The 22,446-nt window shown below is 36.6% G+C and overlaps 2 protein-coding genes across 3 annotated transcripts; one reads left to right on the top strand and one right to left on the bottom strand.

Annotated features, from left to right (window-relative positions):
- On the top strand, window positions 1-9,705 carry LOC306755655 (FXYD domain-containing ion transport regulator 6-like). 2 transcript variants are annotated; one of them, XM_079240145.1, is made up of 9 exons: window positions 3-295; window positions 2,495-2,551; window positions 2,678-2,704; window positions 4,346-4,369; window positions 4,578-4,601; window positions 7,792-7,866; window positions 8,923-8,959; window positions 9,162-9,199; window positions 9,461-9,705. In XM_079240145.1, exons 2-8 carry the CDS (start codon window positions 2,500-2,502, stop codon window positions 9,193-9,195), a joined length of 273 nt encoding a protein of 90 aa, XP_079096271.1. In that variant the 5' UTR covers window positions 3-295; window positions 2,495-2,499; the 3' UTR covers window positions 9,196-9,199; window positions 9,461-9,705. The 2 variants fall into 2 exon arrangements, with proteins under 2 accessions (XP_079096272.1, XP_079096271.1); XM_079240146.1 differs by lacking the exon at window positions 2,678-2,704 and having other exon boundaries at window positions 1-295.
- A 4,090-nt stretch (window positions 9,706-13,795) lies between these two features.
- On the bottom strand, window positions 13,796-22,170 carry nfkbid (nuclear factor of kappa light polypeptide gene enhancer in B-cells inhibitor, delta). The gene is made up of 12 exons (XM_079240171.1): window positions 22,045-22,170; window positions 18,332-18,468; window positions 18,209-18,242; window positions 17,923-18,113; window positions 17,652-17,833; window positions 16,916-17,021; window positions 16,662-16,808; window positions 16,502-16,556; window positions 16,231-16,388; window positions 15,863-15,979; window positions 15,563-15,727; window positions 13,796-15,468 (listed from the first exon to the last, which is right to left on the bottom strand). Exons 1-12 carry the CDS (start codon window positions 22,058-22,060, stop codon window positions 15,397-15,399), a joined length of 1,380 nt encoding a protein of 459 aa, XP_079096297.1. The 5' UTR covers window positions 22,061-22,170; the 3' UTR covers window positions 13,796-15,396.
- Between the last annotated feature and the right edge of the window lie 276 nt (window positions 22,171-22,446).

Raw genomic sequence — 22,446 nt, 5'->3', positions numbered from 1 at the left:
CCCCCTTCTGCCTCATTCCTGAGACAACAAGAGGGAACAGAGCTGGGATAAGTTGGAAAGCAGAGCAGAGACTTTTCTGCACAGAATGCGGGCATAACATTTATTTTCTACCCCTGTTTTTAGTGTGAGATTTTTATTTTTTTTTTTATTTTTGTTTTTTGCTATTCATTGGAGAGTCAGCAAGATTTTATTGTTTTTGGCTGAAGGAACATTTAAGTTAGAAACTTTTTTGTTTTGTTTTTGAGTCTCGGTTTTCCTTTTAAAGTTTGAGTCATTGGTAAGAGGCTGGTAAACGGTAAGTTGACTATATTATCATTTAATGGCATTTATTATATCTTTAAACTAGAAATGATAGCTTGAAATAAAAACTACAGGCAGCTAATCCCATAATGCAGTTCGTGTGCTTTTACTATTAGACTTTCCTTTAAGTTTCTTTCCTTTATTGCCATTTCTCTATGGTTACTGGTTCGTCTCCATTCACACGTCTGCTGCGTTTGAACCTTACGGTCTATGGTTTTAACACGTGACCGTGTGGTTTGCGCAAAAATACACCACTCTCGCTAATGTTATTGCCTTAAGGACTGTATCTTCTCTTTATGCGTTTATAAGTAAAAGTAATTATTAAAAACTTTTAATTTACATTTTATTTGCGCGGTGCCTTGAACTAAATTGAGTTGGGTATCCCACTAAGCATTGGGAGTTTGCCACTAAGTTTGTGGCAGGAAAGGAAATTCCTTCTGTTGATGTGCAGATCGATACTTCAGATACAAGCCTGTTCGTAAGAGTGAGACAGATTTCATGCTGCAGGCAGGTACTATCATCTACTATCCACTACTCAGGTAGAGGGAGAAAATGTGGAGCTGTTTAGTACCGATGCTGAATTTTGGGAAAGTGTTTTCATCGGTCTATTTGTGTTGTTGTTCGGAGTTCTCCTCTTAAGGCATCCTGTTTTGTTAAGTACAGTATTGAATATAGTTATGGAGTAAGTAAATGTTGCAATAAATATCTTTATGAATTTAACTTGGATGTCCCAGTGATATCAGCTCTCATAAATTTAAGCAAACAAAACAAAAATGCAGAAGAAAATAGTTTGTAGATAGATAGATTTCTTTTAAGACTTACTGATTTAGTTGGTGACAAAGAAGCAAAGTTTCTACATTTATATATTCATTCCTTATATTTATAATGTCAGTTTGAGTCACAATATTTTCTGTAGAACTGTAACTATCAATTACTTTGCCATAGTGTAGTCTGCTTTGAAACACATTAGGTTTTTGTGCAAAATATCAATATCCGATCAGTATTACTGATTCTTAGTTGAATTTTACTTGGTATCAGACCGAAAAGAAAATCAGTAGAATCACACAACACTTCATCCCTTTATCTGTATCGTGTTAATAAACAAGAACCACAACCAGAGCTGGAAAAAGGGGGGTCATCTATTTAGCCCAAAAACATGAAACATGTAAGAATGAAATAAATTTGCAAATGACTAAACTCAACAAACACAAAAAGTCCAACTCTACCATTTATTTATTTATTTATTTGTTTATTTATTTTAACCAGGCCTTTGTTGTTAATCCTGCTTCCAGGACTGAAGTGTTCATTTTTCTCCACTGGAGACCCATGTTCACACCCCCACTCCAATCATGCATGAATTCCTAGCAGTTTTCTGGGCCAAGGAAGAACCCCTTGGCTCTGCTAAACACAGGCTTTGATCTTTGCAATGCAAAACATTTCATTTCATGGCATAGATTTTCTTCAAGTGTAGAGCAGACTTATATCATCCTGCATTGCATTTGTATTGTCATGATTTGGGATTGTATTGGAATAATTTGTCTGTGAAGTAAGCAAGATCACACTCAGTATGCCCTCTGAACTGAAGACACTATTCAGCGTCTGTGTCTAATTATATTAAGAGGGCTGGTTGTGGATCCTCAGCCTGTAAACATATGGTGTGTAAGTGAATCCCAAAGGAATGACCCAGATAATATATAGATAGAAAAACATGCTTCGTGTTGATGACCCAGCAAAACCTAAAGCAAAGCCGACCAACTAAATATCAAGTGCAACTCAATACTGGCCTTGCTTCACAGCCCTCCACTACCACGCTTCTTTTGGGGTGCTGAGCTTAGAATAGATCCTCCTCTTTAACCCATAGCCAGGACACCAAATTATTAGGACACATTCTGTTAATGTTTGTGATCCTGTTTACGTTGTGTCTAGCAGAAATGGAGCATAATGTTCCTACCAGACATGGGTCATTGGAAGGCTTAATTTCCCACTTGGAAGTCTTTTCAGTTATGAGAATGTATTACTTAGTCTGAAAGAAATGCTTACTTCTGTGGTTGAACCCTGAAAATGTGTGCAGGATGTAATCAAACTGTATTAAGCTGTACTTCTTGCTTTGGCCTTTATGTATTGAGAAAAGCACGTAACTCAATTAATTTCTACTTAGTCTGACTGGCTTCTTTGCCCTAACTCCTCTTAACAGGTACAATGGATCTCGTTGTTTTGGTGGCATTCAGCTCCTGGCTGGCTCCTGCTCTTGGTGAGTATCATTTTCACCACAGCTTTGGAATGAGCCAGTCTGTGTCCACTTATTATTTTCAGTTACTTCTCGTAGCTGTGCTATTAGTCCATCCAAGCTAAATGAGCTGATGTGTCTGTATAACAGGATCAGCATTTGGCAGGGAGATGTTTGGTAAGTTGTTTTTTTTTTTTTGTTTTTTTTTTTTGCACTGGAGTGGTCAGTGAAAGTGCATGAACTGGATATTTCTCAAAGTTTTTGTGCTTTGGCTTTTTGCATGGCTTGTTGCCATGTGCCCTTTTTTGTCAGATGTGTATGAGATGCCAATTTTTCAAATGCAGTTTGCAGCATAATTTTAATTATTTATTTTTTTCGTCTGGAATATTTCATGTCCACATTTTGCACCCAGAGAGTTTGTCTTTTTTTTTCCTGCAGTTTGAATTATCACTTGTACAAACTGCAGCCAAATTTTCCATTTTAACACAGGTCCTGGTTTCTGACTTGTGTCTCTGAGTCCTGCATGCCATCAGTTGGGCTTGATGTTAAGCAGATTTGCCTACAATAAAGTTAGGGGGATTTTTTTTTTTTTTTTGTTGGTTTTATCCTCTTGACTCTCACATGTGACTGCAAATCAGACCTCATCTTTCATGACTTGTCAAAAGCAATATATCAAAAATGTGTTTTGCCTCCCAGAGAAAAAGATTAACATTGATTTACAGGCCTAAGAAGGAGGTCAAAGGTAACTCTACCACTCTAACTCTCCCTCTTCAGTGAACCGACTCCAGTTGTCTTGGTAAAATATGTTTGGAGTTTTAAATAAAATCAAAATATGCATCATTAATGTTAAAAATATGAGACTTTCAGTCGTTGTCAGATTACAATTTAAATGAGCATTGATGAGCTGCTAATGGCTGTACTTTCCAAAGTCTCACACAGTCAAAGAAATATTTTAATAACAGTTGAAAAAACATTAATTATACAAAATGTTGGCCGGCATTAGCATTTATGTAAGCACCCATGTGCCCACTGCAGGGTTACATTGTTTTCAATCCAAACACTGATGCCCACATCAACAGTCTCCTTTGAGTCTGAAATTGGTTGCTTAATTGTTCTGCCAGACTGATTCTGATTTAAAACTGATCAAGGAGGTCTGTACTTTCCCACATTGCTCCATTAGCATGTACAAACAGAAATCAAACCAAATATACTTTGGGTAAACAAAACTCAGTGGGTCTTACAGTTGTCATTTTCTGAGCACAGTTGTGTTTACTTGTGTGAAACTGGAGGAGATGATTGTTTTGCACTGATTTAGAAATAGTGCGCAAATAGTCACATGAAAAATAAGCTCATTCTGAGAAAATATTTGGCTTTTCTTTCACATATTTAGGAATGCTAGTGTTTAATCCTTTCTTCAGAAACGGCAGACTGACCAATCACTCTCAAATGGGGGCTCCATCTGCTTAATCTGGGACCAGTGGTTTGGAGTTTGTGTTGATTCTGTCATATTAGTTAGTTAGGCAGTGTTTCAAACATGATCAAAAGTTAATTCCTATGGGAGAACCTTTACTCATGTTTATCCTAAAAAAATGACAAAAGTACTGATAAACTTGAGCTTCATTTAAAACGTTTCAGCTGAAATAATTATACATTACTTATAGCTGTATATACCCTTATCATAAACCAGTATACCTTTAAAGTGATAACAAAAAAAATTGACTATGTGTTTTGCGTCAGTTATCCTATGCTGTCATGCACTTGCACCACCAGCTGAATTTCTTGGAAAGACTGATTGTTTTTCTTTTTTTTCTTTTGCAGCGTCATCGGCAGATAAGGAAAGCGGTGAGTATTATCAAACAAAAGTTTTTTAAAAAGTAATTATTAGTGAAATTTGCTCAATGAAAATGGCTTGATAGATAAATCGGTACTGACACAAAACTGAGTAACGTCCAGATAAATGGCTGGTGATATCATGAATGCTCTCGGAAGTGTCGGTAGATTGTTCTTCCTCTCATTTGTTTCCTCTCTCTCTCTCTGTTTGTCCCACCAGACTATGACAGTCCCTTTCATTACGGTGAGTGCTGAGCACACAACGGTGTTCCTTTACTGGTCGACCCTCTTTGCAGGAAACAGCTGGGGGGGGGGGGTGAGTTAGCATGTCTCACTTATTTTTCCTTGAGGTAATGGAAAACTTTTGGAGAAGCCCAAAACAAATTCCTCACATCCTGTCCACTGGGATGATTTTTAGTGGAAGCGAGGAACCAACATGCACAAGATGACTGAACATCTGCATTTACATTTTATCCACTTGTTTACTCCCTTTTGGTTATTTTTGGTGGTGTGTTTGTGCTGCTGATAAATTGGCTTACCCGTGGCTTTTTCCTTATTAAAACACCACTTCTTCAGCAATCCAAGAAATTCCCATTGGGGGTGTGTTTTCCCTTTCACTCTTTCACATTTCATGTGTTCTTATGTGTTAATGATTTGTCTAGAAATGTTGGAATAAGAACAAAGTTAATGGGGAAAAAACACATGGATGTAGAGCTGTATTCACTCTACATAGCTCAGATTTGAGCAGGTTAAAGGCAGAACCATCAGGATGTCGTGTATTGTGCTTCTTCTCTACTCAACTCAACTTATTCATAAAGCCCTTTAAAACAACCAGAGTTGAAACAAAGTGCTGTACACAATCGGCAAAAATAAAAACAGAATAAAACAGTTAAAATGCAGAAAAATAACACAAAAAAACAAGAGGTCATACAATGAATACGGAATTAAAACAATAAAACAAACTAAATAAATAGTAAGTAAAAACCAATAATAAAAATAAGGCACACTGACTGGAAACTGTCTTACGTTGGGTTTGGTTAAAGGCCAAAGAATAAAAATGGGTTTTAAGATGAGTTTTAAAAATGGACAGGGAGGAGGCTTGACTAATGTTGAGGGGAAGCTCACTATGCACTCGTTAATGGACCTAATACGGCTATTTTCTGGACAGAACGAATAAGCGTTTTAACTGACAGGCTTTTTTTTTCACTCTTTTGAAAAAAAGTATTTCCCATATTTGAATTCAACATTAATACCAAAAGGTTCCAAATGCTCCCACTTTTCTGACCTTATATGCACATCTATAATAATTTAATAAACATCCTAATCACTTTAGGAAATTTAATCAATATGGTTTTTAGAAGCAAAAGCAATCAGAGATGTGCAAAGTTAAAATCATTACATGAAATGTGGATTGTGGATCCACAAGATGTGTGGATTTGTGCTTGTTGTAAAACTTAAAAAAATTTCCTCATTGTGTTTTTATAAGTAAATTTTTTCGGTCACCATTTTAAAGTTAATTTTTTTCTTCCTTTTGAAGCGGGATGAAATGAAGGTAACAGTGTTGTGTTTGAGTTTTGTTTTTGTTTTGTTTTGTTTTTTTATGGAAACCATATATATTTACCACATAATGCGAATAAAGAAATTACATTCTTATGTTTTACACCCCCTGATTGCAGGCGTCTTAAACTTACAGTGTTTGCATCTTTGAGAATCCAGTAGAATTCTTTATATATCCATATGAATATGACATAAAACATCACCACAAATCCACCAAGCAGATAAGGAGGCCACAATAAAACAAACGTGGAAAAATAATAGAACGTTTGTTGAGTACAATAATTCAACTGATAAAACTGTGAGTGTTTACACTTTACTATACGTCCTGTGATCTCCCTGTGCAGCATTAACCCGTCATTTAACACTTAGTTTAGTATTAAGGATGTTGTGATATAATCCTGTGTTTGGAAACTGTCTGGGATGGGATATAATTAAATGGGCTCAATCCATGATGCTACCACCACTGGTAGGTTTTGTTTTTCACCAAATATATCTCACATTTCTGCCAGTTTGTTTTCTTCATCCAGAATCTTTTTTTTTTTTTTTAGCTGTCTGGCTCCTCCACAAGATTATTAGTGAACTGCACACACACATGCATGCTCAAGTTTTCTCACGGCTGAAGAAAAGAGATTTTCTTCATCACATGCGACCTCTTATAGCTATTTATTTGCATGTGCGATGACCGTTTTTCTCAGATAACTATGGAATAAACATTTCTCCTCCTCTGCCATGGTAAATGTTCTAAATATTAGGAAATGATCCAATATCTCAAAAATCAAAGCTGGTAGTAAAATCCTAAAACCTGATATTGCAATTATGCAGCAGGACTATGATTTTTCCTTTTATCATATTGATCTGGTGTATATGAAACTACACATAAAGAAGTTCAAAGTAGCTCAATTTGTGAAGTTACACAATCCTATTTGGTTTATAGCATGAAATAATGTGATATTAGAAAAAGTGAGAGTGGCATAGTTTTGTTGTATATTTTTGTGTGAGTACTTTTGACATATTTTACAGATGCAAAAGTCACTGGAGCATTTTTGGAATGCAGTTTTGTAGGTTTATCTCTGTATAGGATATTAGTATGATGCTTTATTGGATCATTGTCTTTTTTAAATAAATTACATAACCCTCTACAGGGAAACATTGTCGTCTGGGTTCGTTCAGTCTTGTTTTTCTTCTCATATTTTTTTGAGAATTCCAAACAATTCATAAGGTTCCACAAATATTCAAGTACTGCTAAACATGAGTTTTTTAATTGTTTTAATAATCATCATTATAATTATTTTTGTTCAAAATAACCTTCTAGTTAAATTTTTATATTTCATACACCAAACCTAATGCCTTAATCATTTTACAACCTGACAGCTCTGAATCACTCCAGGGGGGAAAAAAAGAGAGAGATTTACAGCTTTTTAATGTTTTCTCTTCTTTCTCTTGTGGCATACTGAGGATTTTATCTCTTCTGCTGAAATAACCAAGATCAAACAGACAATATTTCCTTGTCAGTGGATGCAAACCAAAAAAGTTGTGTTTCTTCTTCATTTGTTTGTGGTTTACGGAAAACATATCCTTCTTTCTTTCCTTCTCGGTTTTGCATTAGTTTTATAGTTTTTCTGAAACAGTTTTTCAGTCCTCAGAGGGAAAGCCAACTATGGAGCTGAAGTTAACTGTGTGTTTTACAGTCCTTGTGACTGCAGATCACAAGAATGCGTGGTGTCCCAACATAACCATTTTGGGACATCAGAATATTTCTACAGTTCAGCCCTTCAATTACAATGCAATTGAAATCCCTCAGAAAAGTCCTAAAAATGTTTGAGGTTTATTGCGACTGAAGACATTTTAAGTCAATCTTTTCTTTTTTTTCATGACAGATTATGAATCTCTGAGAATCGGTGGGCTGGTTTTTGCTGTGGCGCTGTTCCTCCTGGGCATTGCCCTTATCGTCAGTAAGTACTCAAGCACACAACTCGTGTGGAATGTTGAGCGTGAGTGTCACTACACAGTGATCCCTGTACAATCTACTGAGTTCAAATGGTGCTGCAAAACAAGCAGGCTCCAGTTGCTTTCAGGGGTCTGGTAAATGCACGCAGATCCTGCTTGCACAGCGTCAGCACACTTCCCCCAAGTTGGCCTTTATATCTCATCACCGTTCTCACACAGTGTCCTTCCAAGATTTCTCCTCCGAACTGCCAGCTCATGCTGCTACTTCTGCCAGTTGTAGTCCTGAAACCTAAACCAGCCAATAAATAATTTAGTGGGACTTGCACACCCAGCCATAGTTGGTTTTTGCTCGCCAGTAATACCCCTGTGTAAAAGTTTATTAGAATATAACAGCTTTTTTTGTGCATGTCTACCACATGCTTTCAAAAACAGAGGGAGCATTGTTTTCTATTTGTATGTTGATATTATTTTCTGAAATCTGAATGATGTCCTTTGTAGTTATAATTTGACTCTGTGAAAAAAATATTTTCAATCAGCCTCAGCCCACAAGTGACAACCCTCACTGTGTGGGAAGGAGAATTTTTTCAGAGGTGGTTGACTTCCAGAGCTGATTAACTTAACACATGAAGCTGTGCTCAGCAAATCTTCATGATGTTTTGCTACATTTTGTTAATGATATCAGAGAAAGGAACTTCAGGGAGTCATGATGTTTTCACTACTTGCCAGGCATCATGTTGATCAACAAGAAAATGTTAAATTTGGCCTGCACAGCACACTGACTGTTCTCATATTTACTTACTTGAAAACAGTCTTGGACTCTGGACACTGGATGTTTGTTAGGTCTCCTAAGGCTTGCAACCAAGATAGGCTTATGAGCACAAGTTAGAAATTTGTGGTAGCAAATCCATCCATGTTTGGAGCATCTGCCTCTTCTTTAGTCAAAAGCAGCAGAGAAAGAGTTTGTCTGCAACTTGAAGACTAGTTATGAATCCTATTTGTCCTACAGTGAGATATGAGAGTCCTTTGTTATTGTTGTTTTTCTTGTTTCTGTCCCAAAATAGGTCGAAAGTGTACCTGCTCGAAGAGTGACAAGTCAAGGTATGTTTCATATTTTAAATTTAATTGAAAATACTTTAAATGTTTTCAAATCTAAAAAAAAAAAGTTTTTATCTTTAATGGTTTAGTTTAGCTCTATAAGAAACTTTTGTTGCATATCAGTTTGATATTTATAAAAATAAAGTTGAGTTTAGATAAATCCGCAGTTTGTAATTATCATTACCTTTTCATTTGTTTTCCTCAGATCCAGGGGTCCTGGTGTGCAACCAGGAGCCTAAAGGGGTAAATAATCTCTTTATTTTGTAAATGTTCTCTTTATTTTATAACAATAACATTATGTGTTATTTGTTCTCCAATATTCCAACCCCTGTTTTTACAGCAGTAACAGTACAGCAGTAAATATATATATATATATATATATATATATATATAGAGAGAGAGAGAGAGAGAGAGAGAGAGAGAGAGAGAGAGAGAGAGAGAGAGAGAGAGAGAGAGAGAGAGAGAAATGCAGCTGAAACTCAGCATTTTTACCTCTTTCCACAGTCTGATTGTTGCCATTAGGTGGCAGCAAACACCGTGATCACAGCAGAGGACAATCTTCACGAGCACACCATGAAGCTTTCTTGAATTGCATAATGTTCCTGTTCTGCTTTCCTTTTTTAATGTTTTTATCATTAGTAATTGTCACCAGTTAATGTTTCACCTTTATACCACAGCTATAGTGTGATGATCATTTATATTTTTGTGACTTTCAAATTGATGATAAATAATAAAGCAAATCTTTTAGAAAAAAAAAATATCAATGCGTCTCTCTTCTTTGTTTTGGTTTGTGTAACTGTGGTGTACCAGTGAACATAGCCTGCTATTATGCAGCACTCTAGTTCCTGCTGACACTGCAGACACTTCAGTTACACATGCAGTAGTAACTATCAGCAGTGAGTGTGGATGCAATGATGTGCTGAATTGAGCAGCTTTTGAAAAGACAATACACCTAATTGTACCCATCTCTGTTTTCTGTGCTGTTAATAGTCAGGTTTTCCACTGTAGTGATTCTAGCAGCTTCTGCAAGCATAAAAGCTGCATATGCAGACTGTATTTTCCCAGGAGTTACTGGCTGACTGCACTGCACAAAAGAACCCAAGACAGAAGTGGGTGCACTTCCAGGATGGAAATCCATATTTCTGCATTGAAACAAGCAGCACTATTACTAAGAAGCATTCAGCAAATTTGGTGTAAAAGCTGTAAGACTTTGATCAGCCATCTCTTTTCTTGTTGTAACCATAAGCCATCACTAAACATATCATCCAGAAGAAGGCTATATGTCCGTCAGTAAATTGTTGAATTTACTGCTTTAGGATATTTATATTACCATTTATTTTAATGTTAAGCTGCCACGGTGACCTAATATCCCCAGAAAACTGGGGCTTGGCTGATTTTTGTGGTATTGGGATACCCCATGCATTGCACCAGTAGCTCAGTGTTCAGTGTAATGTTTCTTCAGCACCACCAGAGGGTTCCGCTGGTTTGATACTGAAAGCGCACTAAGCTGCTTTCCCTGCTGTGCTGTCCAGCTCCTCCATTCATATCCAGGCTTTAACTGCAACCAAGTAACCTGCTAAATTTCCAGGAGAAAGATCTCTTCTGCATCTCCACACTGCAGCCATGGCCACAACAGGTTTGTTGTTCTGCTTTTTTTTTTTGCCTCTTAGGGTGTCTTTAATAGCGTTGTATTCTGTACATAAGTAATATTGCAGAAAATAGAAAAGAAATACTTTTTTCCCACCTTTTTTTATCTAGTGTGATCATTTTGTGATACAAATACAATTGGATACAGTGAGAAAGTGTCTTTTCATTTCTGATGTAATTATTCCGCACTTCATTGTGCTGCATTCAGGGGAGCTCATAAGTGCTGATGCAGTGTCACAATAGGGGAAATTTTAAAGTAAATTTCCCACTTTAAGGACCAATAATAAGCACTTCTTTGAAATTGATTATTTTTTGTGGAAGTGGGAAAACAGTAAGACTAAATAAAAACTGCTAGTCCAGCTCCTTGAGACTGAAAATTCAGCAACATGTAAGCTGTGTCATTACTGACTTCCTGATTACCAACTAAATTGGCAGTCAGTAGCCCACAGCACCTTTCTATATGAAAAATTAGTTATTGCATTACTAAAACACATCTTTTCAAATATCTCCTCAGCTCTTATCATTTTTCTCCATTCAAGCCCCCACCCTCCTCCTCTTTTCTGCTGTGATGCTGCTCCTGGCTTGTAACCCATTTTTTCTGCTGAGCAAAGATGCTGCATAGAGCTCCTCTGAGTGGAAAAAAATCTCCTGTAGAGTGTAGAAGCCAGACCTGCAGATCTAGGGAAGCTGAATGCCCTGCCCAACTAGAAACCCACCAGAAAGCTTATTTTTGTTTATTGCGTCGAAGTGATTGCTTTTATTTGATTTGATGTGTACTGATGAGACTATTTCTTCGCAGAATCAATCTTTCCAGACCAAAGCGACTTTGATTATGGTAAGATTTGGTTTATTTACCGTATGAGTTTTAAAAACACTAAGGACACTTTGCTTTACACATTGAGTCATGTGACTGCAGTGTATTATGAACTCCATCAGGAGTGTTTGGTGAATTCCCACATGGTTTTGTCCCTTGTAGATTATGAGACATTGAGGACCACAGGCGTTATCCTTGCTGTTATTATGTTTGTCTCTGGCATTTTAATAGCACTGAGTAAGTTTAGATTTTTTTTTTTTTTTTTTTTTTTACATAATCAAAATTTTGAAGATTTATTTGACAAAATATTAACTCTTTAACTTATCTATCATTCCTCAAACAGGTAAAAAGTTCACAAAATGTTTTAGATCCTCTTCCAAGTAAGATTTGTGCAAGATTTAGTGGATGATCTGCCCGTGCATGTTGTATGAAACTGACAACCACTGTAAACTGGGGAGGAAGGAGGAATAAAAAGAAAAAGAATGATTTCCCCATTTTTCCATCTCCCTGCACTGGATGCCACCTCTCGAGATTCTCCCTCTCTGTTCTTCATACACGGCCTAACACACACCTCCAACACGTGAAGCAGTTTACACAATTGTGTGTGCATTTAACACACTGTTGGTGTGTTGGCTGTGAATGGGCCGTGTCTACACCCAGCTGATCGCATGCTGCTTGAATGGCTAAACAAGAAGAAAGTGAGCTTCTGTTTGAACAGCACAAAAAGCTGCACAGTGCTCTTATAGCTAAACAGCGGTGAATGTCTGAAGATTTGTGAACTCTGTAAGTTTTAATATTGCTGCCTAAATATGACATAAATATCATCAGATTTACGAACAAAAACTAAAAACACATTTTTTTAAAGAGCCCAAAATAAAAAAAAATCTCATACTTGTTTATTTGTTTGTTGTGGAAAATAATGCATAATCATATCTTTATCATATTCTAAATAAATCTGTCACATATCTGATGAATCTGTATGTCTGTCTGTTAGTCTTATGTCTTGTCACAACCAACATTTCAGTAGGAGAAATAGACCAACAACGATCATTTTAAGAGGAAAACTTGTGTGAGGCTGCAAAGGAAGAGAGTTGTAACAGTAAACACATAATTTCAGCATCAGAAAGTCATCTGTGTAACATGGGAGTGGTGGTCTCGTGGTTTTAGACTTGTTTTTCATATCTGCACTTTCTGTACTTAATGGGACAATTTGAATTACATTAGTAAATTCTAAAGGTGAATGAATGTCAGGGCATTTGTGTGTGAAGTGAGTCTCATTGGTGTGACTAAGCACACAACTCATTCTACTAAAGATTTGTTCATAAAGAATGCTTTAATGTCTTGCAATGGGCAAGTTAAATGTATTACCTTGAGTCAAAGGTCAGGAAATGTAAACGCTGCAGGGGAGCAAATGTGAACAAACCCACCAATACCTCAGAGCTCAGTTGTTCTGCATGGCTTTAACTTCCTCTGAGCTGCCATGCAGGACTCATAGATGCAGTTCTGACAGCACAAGTCAATGTTAGCTAATACAGAAGTCAATTCTCATTTTGCTGCTCTCAGTTTATATGTCTTTGTTTATTTGACACTAGATAAACAAGTAGTGTGTTTTTCATTTCTTAAATAAGCTTCTGTTAATTTAAGGATCCGAGCTGAAATCTGTTGATCTTCATCATATTTATGCTGTGATAAATAAAATGTTAGAGTTCACAAATTTTCAGCACCAGGAATCAGAACTCTGTGGCTTCAACTGATTTTAAGTTCATTAGCCCCGATAATACAAATAGTCTTGTCAAGCACAGTTTTAGCTCAGAGTTGTTGCCACAGATTTGAAAATGAACACCTGTTTTATTTTTATTGTTGATCATCTTAAGATAAATGTTATGTACTTATTTTCATCCTTGTTCCCAAATGCAGCTCAAGCTCCTCTGGTACCCAAATTCCAAAGACAGAGAGTGAGTATATTTGATTGATTTTTACTAATTTAAGCCACAATTGTTTTCCTCCTCTCCTTTTTACTTTTATGTGTTTCTTTTTCAGTCCCTCCTCCGGCCGTATAGAAAATGTAGAATGCGCATAAAAAAGAAGAATGTCTTCAAAAGATCAACGCAAGCAAGGCAACACCAGCTATTTTGTAGAAATTCTTCCTGGGCTAAAATACCTCGCCAGCTGAAAAGATGGTTGGTGGTCATTTAATAGACTTTCCCAACATAACCTATTATTATAATCCTAACCATCCCACTGAATTCTCATAAATGAGATTATTTGCATTAATAAGACTCCATACAGTGCACTTAAAGAAATACTACAAATGTAATTTCTCATTTGTAAATTTTATTCTTGTTGCACAATAAAAATTGAAAGCATGATTACACAATCATAAATTTGTCAATTTTGCATTAATTCACTAGCATGTACTGACCAGTCAAATTTCACTTGGTTTGATTGACAGTAACTTTCTCGTTTTGGTTTATGTCAACTTATCTGGGTGTTTCACAAAAAATAAAAGAGGGAAAAATAAAGAAATAGCTTAATGGCATAATAAATAGATCCAATAAAAACAAAACATTTCACACAATACTGAACATTAAACATAATGTAATGCCGTAGATGAGAAAACATCCATATATTCTGGTAAACAGTTTGCTTACAACTTTCAAATGGCAATTATGTATGCTTATTTTTGTACAGTTTTCTTGAAAATATATTTTTAAATGATTTTAAAGAAATAAAATCTTGCCAAAAATAAACCAAACAGAGATAGGAATGAAAATATCCAAACATAAAAAAATAATGAACACATTGTTTACTTGTAAGCTTGATCTCTTTGGGGGAGTTTTACAATCAATTATAGCAAGTCTAAAGTCAAAGATGACACATAAGTGAGAGACATGAAATGATTTACTCATTTCAAGTTTTTTTGTGTCAGTAAAGGTAGGAGGAAAGGAGGCTTTAAGATTACATGCTCCTTTGTTGAAAGTCTAAATTACTGCGAGACACAACTTTCTTGGAGGATGGTGTAGTTTCCATCCTGCTAATTTCTGCCTACTTCAAGTGTAAATAGGATTGTTCAAAGGCTGCTATCAAAATCAAATCAGTCTGATGGAACTGTGTTCATTTTACTCATGAGTGAAAATGTTCAGTGAATCATACAATATGCTATCGCATGTTCTGTAATGTGCCTGAAAAGAAGGCACATTCTTTGTCATGAGCAAATAATAAGCTTTTACAGTCTCTTTTTCCACAAAGAAAATTTCCCTGTCTGTTACAAACAAACATGTATGATGCCTACAGCAAGACAGTAAAATTATATTAAAGATTTTTTTTAAAAAACACATAAATTCTTATTTATTAAGATACATGCGCTGATAGAAATCAAAACCATCACTCAGAGTATCACTATGATACTTTATGAAGGGGCTTTTTAATTGTAGACCCAGAGGGGTTTCAGGGACATAGTCCTGGAGTTCATTTGCATGATTTCACAGAAATCAACGATACATTGGAAAAATAGCCTATCAGGAGACCAAATATCATTCCAACCTCCTTATAAAACATAATGATTTTTCTTTTCATCTCTACTTCTTTGTAAGTAATATTCTCCTATTCCCTGTAAACAAGTAATTCTTCAATTTTTCTCTGTATGTCAAAATGTTTAAAATGGCATTTCATAATTAGGAACAGAAAGCTAACGGATAACTTTGCAAGCAAATTAAAAATCCATTGTGAATTGGATTATAGCAGGCATTTATGGTTTTATAGAACATAGGTTTATAAACACTGAATGTAAAAAAGCAAATTAAAATTATTAAATATTAATGTGTTTAAAACACTGAGATTAAGAAATGTAGAGATTAATGGACCAAATATATAGGCTAGAGATTCCCAAAACCTTACAGCAGTAAAAGCAACATCCCCTTCTCAAAAGAGGAAGCAACTTTAAGACTTCCCTCTAAATGGGAATTACAAGTGATTTCAATTATTCCTGGTCCTGCAAGGACATGATACGTCGTCGGGAAGAAGCACTTCGTTTCTTCAACAAGAGTTTGAGCTACAAATGAAAAGATAAAGCAAACACTGTTTATTTCTTTTCGAAATCCAGTAAAGCAGCAAGACTTAACATTGTGAGATGATGGGCTGTGTACCTGCTCTCCCTGCCCATCGCTCTGCAGCAGGTGAGCTGGCTGGTCATTCTCCAGGTTACGGATACTGGGATCAGCTCCTCTGCTTAGCAGCAGCTGGATGATGTCTTTCTGGTGGGGGTTACCGTGGAGACCAGCCGCCATGTGTAAAGCTGTGTGGCCATGAGCCTGTGACAAAAATGCAAATGCAGCATGAGTCACAGTGTTTACAGTCAGTCTAGTTATATGGTGCAACTTACTGTGTACATGCAAAAACAGATCCGAAACAAACAGGTCAGAGTTTCGTGTCAGTGTGGGACTCACTTTCATATTGACAAAGTCTTTCATGTTTGACAGGGGATTCCTCAGCAGATAGCGCACCAGGTCAATATTCCCCTCCTTTACAGCCAAGTGCAGGACCGTCTTGTTACTTTTGATTTCCTGGAATTGGAGATTTGGAAGCAATGGAAAAAACATAATGTAACCACAAGTCAAACTTTGACCTTTAAGATAGAAAGATGACAGAGAAAACAAAAGAGGGAGTACAAAGAGAAGCGGCTGGCAGGATGACCTCATGTTAGTTAAATGAAACATGGGCACTTCCCCTATGAACTGTACATTTTCGCTGACACCTCAGAGCTACCCATCTTAATGAATACCTTTCTTTTTCATAATCTATTGAGTGACTGTACCTGGCTGAAAAGGGAAGCCCCTGCATTCAGTAGCATCTGCACACATGAGAGCTTCTCTGCAGCTTTGGCCTGAAGATTATGATCTGCTGGCCCGATGGTGGACAGAGCCTTGATGGTGACACTGTGAGAAATGGCTGCACAGTGCAGAGGAGTCATACCTGAGGCAAAGACATGTCATTTTTAATTTCAATTGTGATGTGGGAATTTGTTAACATAATTTTAACATCCTTTAATTACTGACACTCTAATTGGAACTAAAGCATGAAGGTACCTTCAAAATTGCGGGTTTCCAGATAATCAGCTGATCTTAGGGAAGAAAGAATCGCCTTCAGAGAAAAAAAATTACTATTGAGGCCTTCATATTCAACTCATTTCTGTACATTTTTTAAATATTATTGTAATTAAGTAATTAAGTAGTGATGCTTATTTACCTGCAGAACTCCAGGGAATCCATAGTGGGCAGCCAGATGAAGTCCAGTTTGTCCATTAACATCACAAGCAGTGATGTCTGCCCCTAATGACAACAGATCTTGTACAATCTCTGGATGGTTCGCCGTCACCGCCACCAGCAAAGCAGTCTGCCCAAGAATATGCATTATAAAAATGATCATCACTGAAGAAACTTTTCAAATAAAGCATGAGTCATTTTCATTCTTTATAAGATGTGCACTTTTCTTGATCTTACTTTTCCTTTGTGTTCTTTGGCATCGAGCCTGTCCACATCCCTCAGCTTCTCTGCAGCAGCAAAGGCACACTCCCTGAGTCCCTTGGCAGTGTAAATGTGCAGGATGCTGATGAGACAAGGACAAAAGATGAATTCTATGTAAAATAGGCTGGTTAATCAGAATAAACAAATTTTAATTTGAACCATAACTTTATTAAAACTTCTTTCCATATTACTGGGCTTTCTTATCGTTGAGCACGATTGACTGACTCATTGGGTTTTTATGTCTTAATCATATTTCTAAATTTACCAAACTGCATATGCGGTTCTCACTTTCAGCTCTCAACTAAAAACGAAACTCTACGAAAGTAAATAAATTGTGTAATTGTTTATTCACAATAAATCAATACATTGATGAGCTGAGGGTTTAACAGGTTCTTAAAGACTGATTGCACTGTTTAATACTTTTGTTCTTAAATATGTTGAATAACTAACACATCAGACTACTTTTTCATATGTATACTGTTGTAATCTCTCAGCACGAAGCTTTACAACTTTGTATTTTTATTTTTAACAAGGTGAATAAGAACATTTTTATTTCTTTGATGGGAAAAAAATTAAATTGTGAATGTTTCTTGCAGCTCATATCATAATATTTGCAGACTTTTCTGTGGTCGTAAAAAAAAAAAAATCTGTGCAACACCATGAAGTTGAGGGGAAAATCCCAAAAATATGTTATATATCTAAAGACACTCACGTGTCTCCATCTTCATCCTGACAAGTAGCTCTGCAGTAGTCCATGCTGTTCAGCAGCATCCTGGCCTCTTCCAACTTGGCAGCATCCATTGGTGGACCAAAACAATGCTGTGTGGTCTGGCTGGGACCTGGAAGCGACCAAGACGAAGCTACAGTGGGATCTGCGATTGTCATTTGGTAGTCCTGCTAGAAATAGTCAGATGTAAACCAACAACACCCAGGCAAGCAAAGGAACTTAGAGAACCGTTCAGCATGTTATCAGCAAGTCTTACATATGAATGAGGACTTGTATCTATAAATCCTTGGATTTGCTGCTGTGTGCTGTATTCTGGTGCCATTGGAAGGTTGTAGGCTGCAGCATAGCTGGGTACTGGATGGCTGGTGTAGTAACCGAGCGTCGACTCAGGGGCGGTGGTCCACGGTTCATAGCTCACTGCCATGTCTGAGTAGCTGCTTGCTGCGCCTGGAAGAAAGAGAGCATAACCTTAGATACTGAGTTGATCAGAAAAGGAAACAAAGCATTTTTCTGAATTTATCCTTCAGATGTCCAGCACTCACCTGTGCAGGTAAATGGTTCTGATGAAGACAAGTCCTGGAAGAGGCAGCAGAAAATAGAAGATCATTAGCATAGTTACCGCAAATTATTTATGATCGTATTTGGTGAGCAGCTGATTGGCTTACTGTCACAGTAGTTGGAGGAACAGGACTTGTAGAGGCAGTAGAGGTTGGAGGTGGTACAGCCAACGACCCACGTCTTCTCTTCTGCTCCAAGAGTTTTTTCACTGTGGGCAGGGTGCAACACGGCTTCTCTTTTGGAGCTAAAAATGAAAGACAATACCCAGGGGATTTGACAATTTGGTCAAGTTTATACTATAATGACTTTTATTGACATATTCAAACAAGCACTTCACTTTTTAACCGTGCAGAGAAATAAAGATAATTACATACTGCAAAGGATTTCACCTTATTTATATATTTATTTTAATAGTTTATTTAGTTGCAAAGATGTTTAAAGGGTTTTCTATATGTGTAGTCTACATCAAATCATCCCACATTTCAACAGGATTATAATCTGTTCTTAACTGGGCTGTTCCACAACCTGATGAGCTTCTCTGAGCAACTACTAGTTTTGCTGGTGTGCTGAGGATCTTAGCCTTGTTCACCTCGACCACTCTGATTAGAACCGAATCATAATATTTATAACACCATGATGCACAGTATCCTTACAAGCTGTCTACGATACACCAAGCATGAATGTTGCGTCTGTGGGCAAAACAGCTTTCATTAATCTGTCCAAAATATGCCATTTCAAAAGGTCTGGTCTACATGATGAACTGCAGTGTACTCTAATGTTTTTTGACAACACAGGCTTTTCTCATAAAAAGGTCAAATTTGTACTACTTTTTATTTATTTAGAAACACATGCTGTCACACCAGCTGATTCAAAACTTTTTTTTTCTTTTTCAAATCTCTTACTTTAAGTGATTTTTGTTACAAATTTTGTTGTTAATTAATTTCCCTCTTTAGACTCAAAGAGATCCTCAGCCTTTTTTAAGTGGAAATGAAGAGCTCAAAAGGTTAAATCTAAAGGTTACCATAGTCTTCACCACAGCAAAGAGAACAGAAACATCTACTAAATATTAAAGTTTTGATTACAAAAACATTTAAACTACCAAATCTGAAACACTTAATTTTAATGTCATGAACTAAAGAGTGTAATAAGTGGCTGAAAGGTGTCAGCTTACTTCTCATATATATATATATATATATATATATATATATGATATAATAATATGTAATGACAAATGCCCAATGGTTTTATGAATTCACATTTCTATTTTCAGATATATTGTTTGAACATTTAAAATGGTAAACATTAACAATGAAATGTATGTCATGATGCTTATCTTTCAAACCAAACAAGTGCAAGTGCTAGAAACACTATGCAAATAGTCTATATTCTGTTTCTTCTTTGTACCACTTAATGAATTTATACACAGTAAAACACAACAATATATGTCATTAATCAATAAAATAATATTAATAAAAATAGTAGACCAAACTAATTTTATCAGAAGACAAAGTCTCTCACTGGCATGAAAATGTTTGTGTTTATAAATCAGAATATGCCAAAAACAGTGTAAAATTAACAAAATAGATTGTTGAGATTTTAAATGTGTCTAGATGTGTAAGTTTTTAAATGTTCTCTTGCTAGTTTGCCTTTAGTGAGAGTTAATGATCAATTAGCCCAAATATCCAAACTGTTTAAAAAGACTAATCATGCATTAAGTTTACATAATTCATTTTTGAGTCAAGTCTAATAACGCCTTACAGTCGTATGCTTGTTGTCCATTAGTTGAGACTGTCTCTGCTCTGTTTCCCCATGAAGACATTTTTCAACTCACTTTTTCACATATATATGAAAAATAATCATTCATGCTATGATTACATTTTCCCCTTCTGATAAAAAAGTATCATTTCCATTGAACAGATACAGGAAAAGAGAAAAACAGGAAAAAAAAAATATTACAAAACAGAATTTTGATGTTTCCAATAGACAGTCTGTGACCACACAAGCTGTTTCCTCAAAAACTTCACCCCACACATGAAAGATAAAGCACTGGGTCTATTTCCACACTCTCCGCGGAACCAAAGTACAAAGTTAAATCTTTGAGAAACTTCCTCCATTAGGAGAAACCTCCTCCATGATGTGGCCCTGCAAACCAGAGATTCATCAGAAAACCTTCAGCATGGGATTGCCACCACTTATTTTCTATGACAGCTTCTGTCCCGCTCCATTACGCTACAGAAAACAAACCACATCTTCCTGTCTTTGTTACAGGCGCGTCACCTGACACGCGTAAAGGTTTTTTTTTTTCTTTTTTTGTTTTCTCTGTTAATCTACATGTCTATGAGGAAGAGCAGCAGAGGAGTTCTTTTGCTCTTTGCTCTAAGTATTGTCCATTAAGGACAGGACAGCCGTGTCTTTACAGCAGCCCACATACAAAGAGAGAGAGGGAGAGAGAAGGAGTATTTCCGGAAGAAAAAGTTCATGCAAATCCAATCGAGACAACATATGAAACCATGGGTTTGCCAGTTTAGATTTCTGTTATGCGAGTGTTTCTTCTTAAAATGACTTTCACTTCCACTAGTAACACTACGCTGAACAATAAATCCCTGTGCTGTTTTGTGTCACACTGCGTAGCCCCAACACCTGATAAAAGGTTACTAAAGCAGAATTCATGCATCAGTCAGAACATTTAAAGACTGATGCGTTTCATTTTCAACATTAAAAGGTGTTACTACAGCCTTACTCAGTCTTGACTCACTTCACCTTACCACAAAATGTAACCTTTGACCTTTGGTCTGATTACGTCATTTTCAAACATGACTTCATAGCCTGTATTTAAGAAGTTTCACCAGATGCACAAGTTGCTTGACTCTTTGTATTTTTTTTTTTTGCTCTGACACATTGCATGAGAGAAGCAGGAAGCAAGGGGATGGTTTTTACGCTCTGTCCAAGAGTAAGAGGATGCAGGCACATTTTGGGTTAACCCTGTCACAGCTCGGCTGTGCTTCGTTCAGGAGGTGGAAACCCCTGGACATTGAGTCACACGCGTGGGAGGCTGGGGATTCCGACGACCTTTCTCTTTTGGCTCCATCCACAGAAAAGAAAGAAGCAGTGCATAACCAGTTTCCTCATTTTGTAGTTTAGCAGACTCAGGGCAACAAAAATACATGTATGTGATCATTCAGGCATGTTCAGCAGAGAGCAAGTACAACGATAGTGAAGAGAAACTTGTCACTCTGTTACATCACACAACTTGCTTGTCTGGCATTAATCAAAAGGGGAAATGAGAACACATTAGGCTACTATGGGTGGAGATGCATCAGGGATTCCCCAATAAGGTCTGACCACTGGATTCACCCAAATTATGATGTCATACATATTTCACTCAAGTTACTTCATAAATAGTTTGTGTATAATGCTTAAAGCAGTATTTTTAAAAAAGCTGTGAAATACTGTTGAAGTTGAAAAACCTTTATCTTTATCTTCCAACACAACAAAGTAAAAAAAAAAAAAACAAAATCTATCAAAAATGTTCAAGACTACTAAATGCAGTAGCTGTGTAATTTTAAATCTTATAAAGAAAGTCTAACTTCTAATTAGTTGTCATCGTAAAAAAATCATCTGACACAAACAAACATATCAGCTGAAAGTTGTAAACAAGTTCACCAGTATCAAGATTAAAACGAAGCAGCACTTGTCACCATTCTGGCCAAAACATTCAACTGCGTATTATGAAGCTGCATAAACGTAAAACAAACAACGTGAAAAGCCAGATTCGGTTTGTATTGTTGTCATGACGACGTGTACTCGCACGCATACTCACATTTATCAAAGTGCATGTCAGAAACGGTTTTTTCTTCTGATGTCCTTAGCGGATCGTCCACTCAGTCACTAGTCTGTTGAATTCACGTCGCCGGAGAAAGCTGTGCTGTTCAGGTGGGCAGAAGTGTGTCTGTCTGACTTGTGGCAGCTGCTACGTGAAGGTCTACGCTGTCTCCACCCACGCCGTCAGAAGCCACGCCCCCTGGCAGAGGGCGGCTGGGAGACACGCTCACCAGCAATTCAGGGTGGAGAATTACCAAGAGAAAGCTGTGAGAGTATCAGTAAGCTATCAGAAGCTTTAAACACACACATATATATATATATATATATATATATATATATATATATATATATATATATATATATATATATATATATATATATATATATATATACAAAACAT

The sequence above is a fragment of the Telmatherina bonti genome, assembly GCF_933228915.1.
Source record: "Telmatherina bonti genome assembly, chromosome: 5".
Classification (NCBI taxonomy): Eukaryota; Metazoa; Chordata; class Actinopteri; order Atheriniformes; family Telmatherinidae; genus Telmatherina; species Telmatherina bonti.
This window is presented reverse-complemented; position numbering and strand designations above follow the sequence as displayed.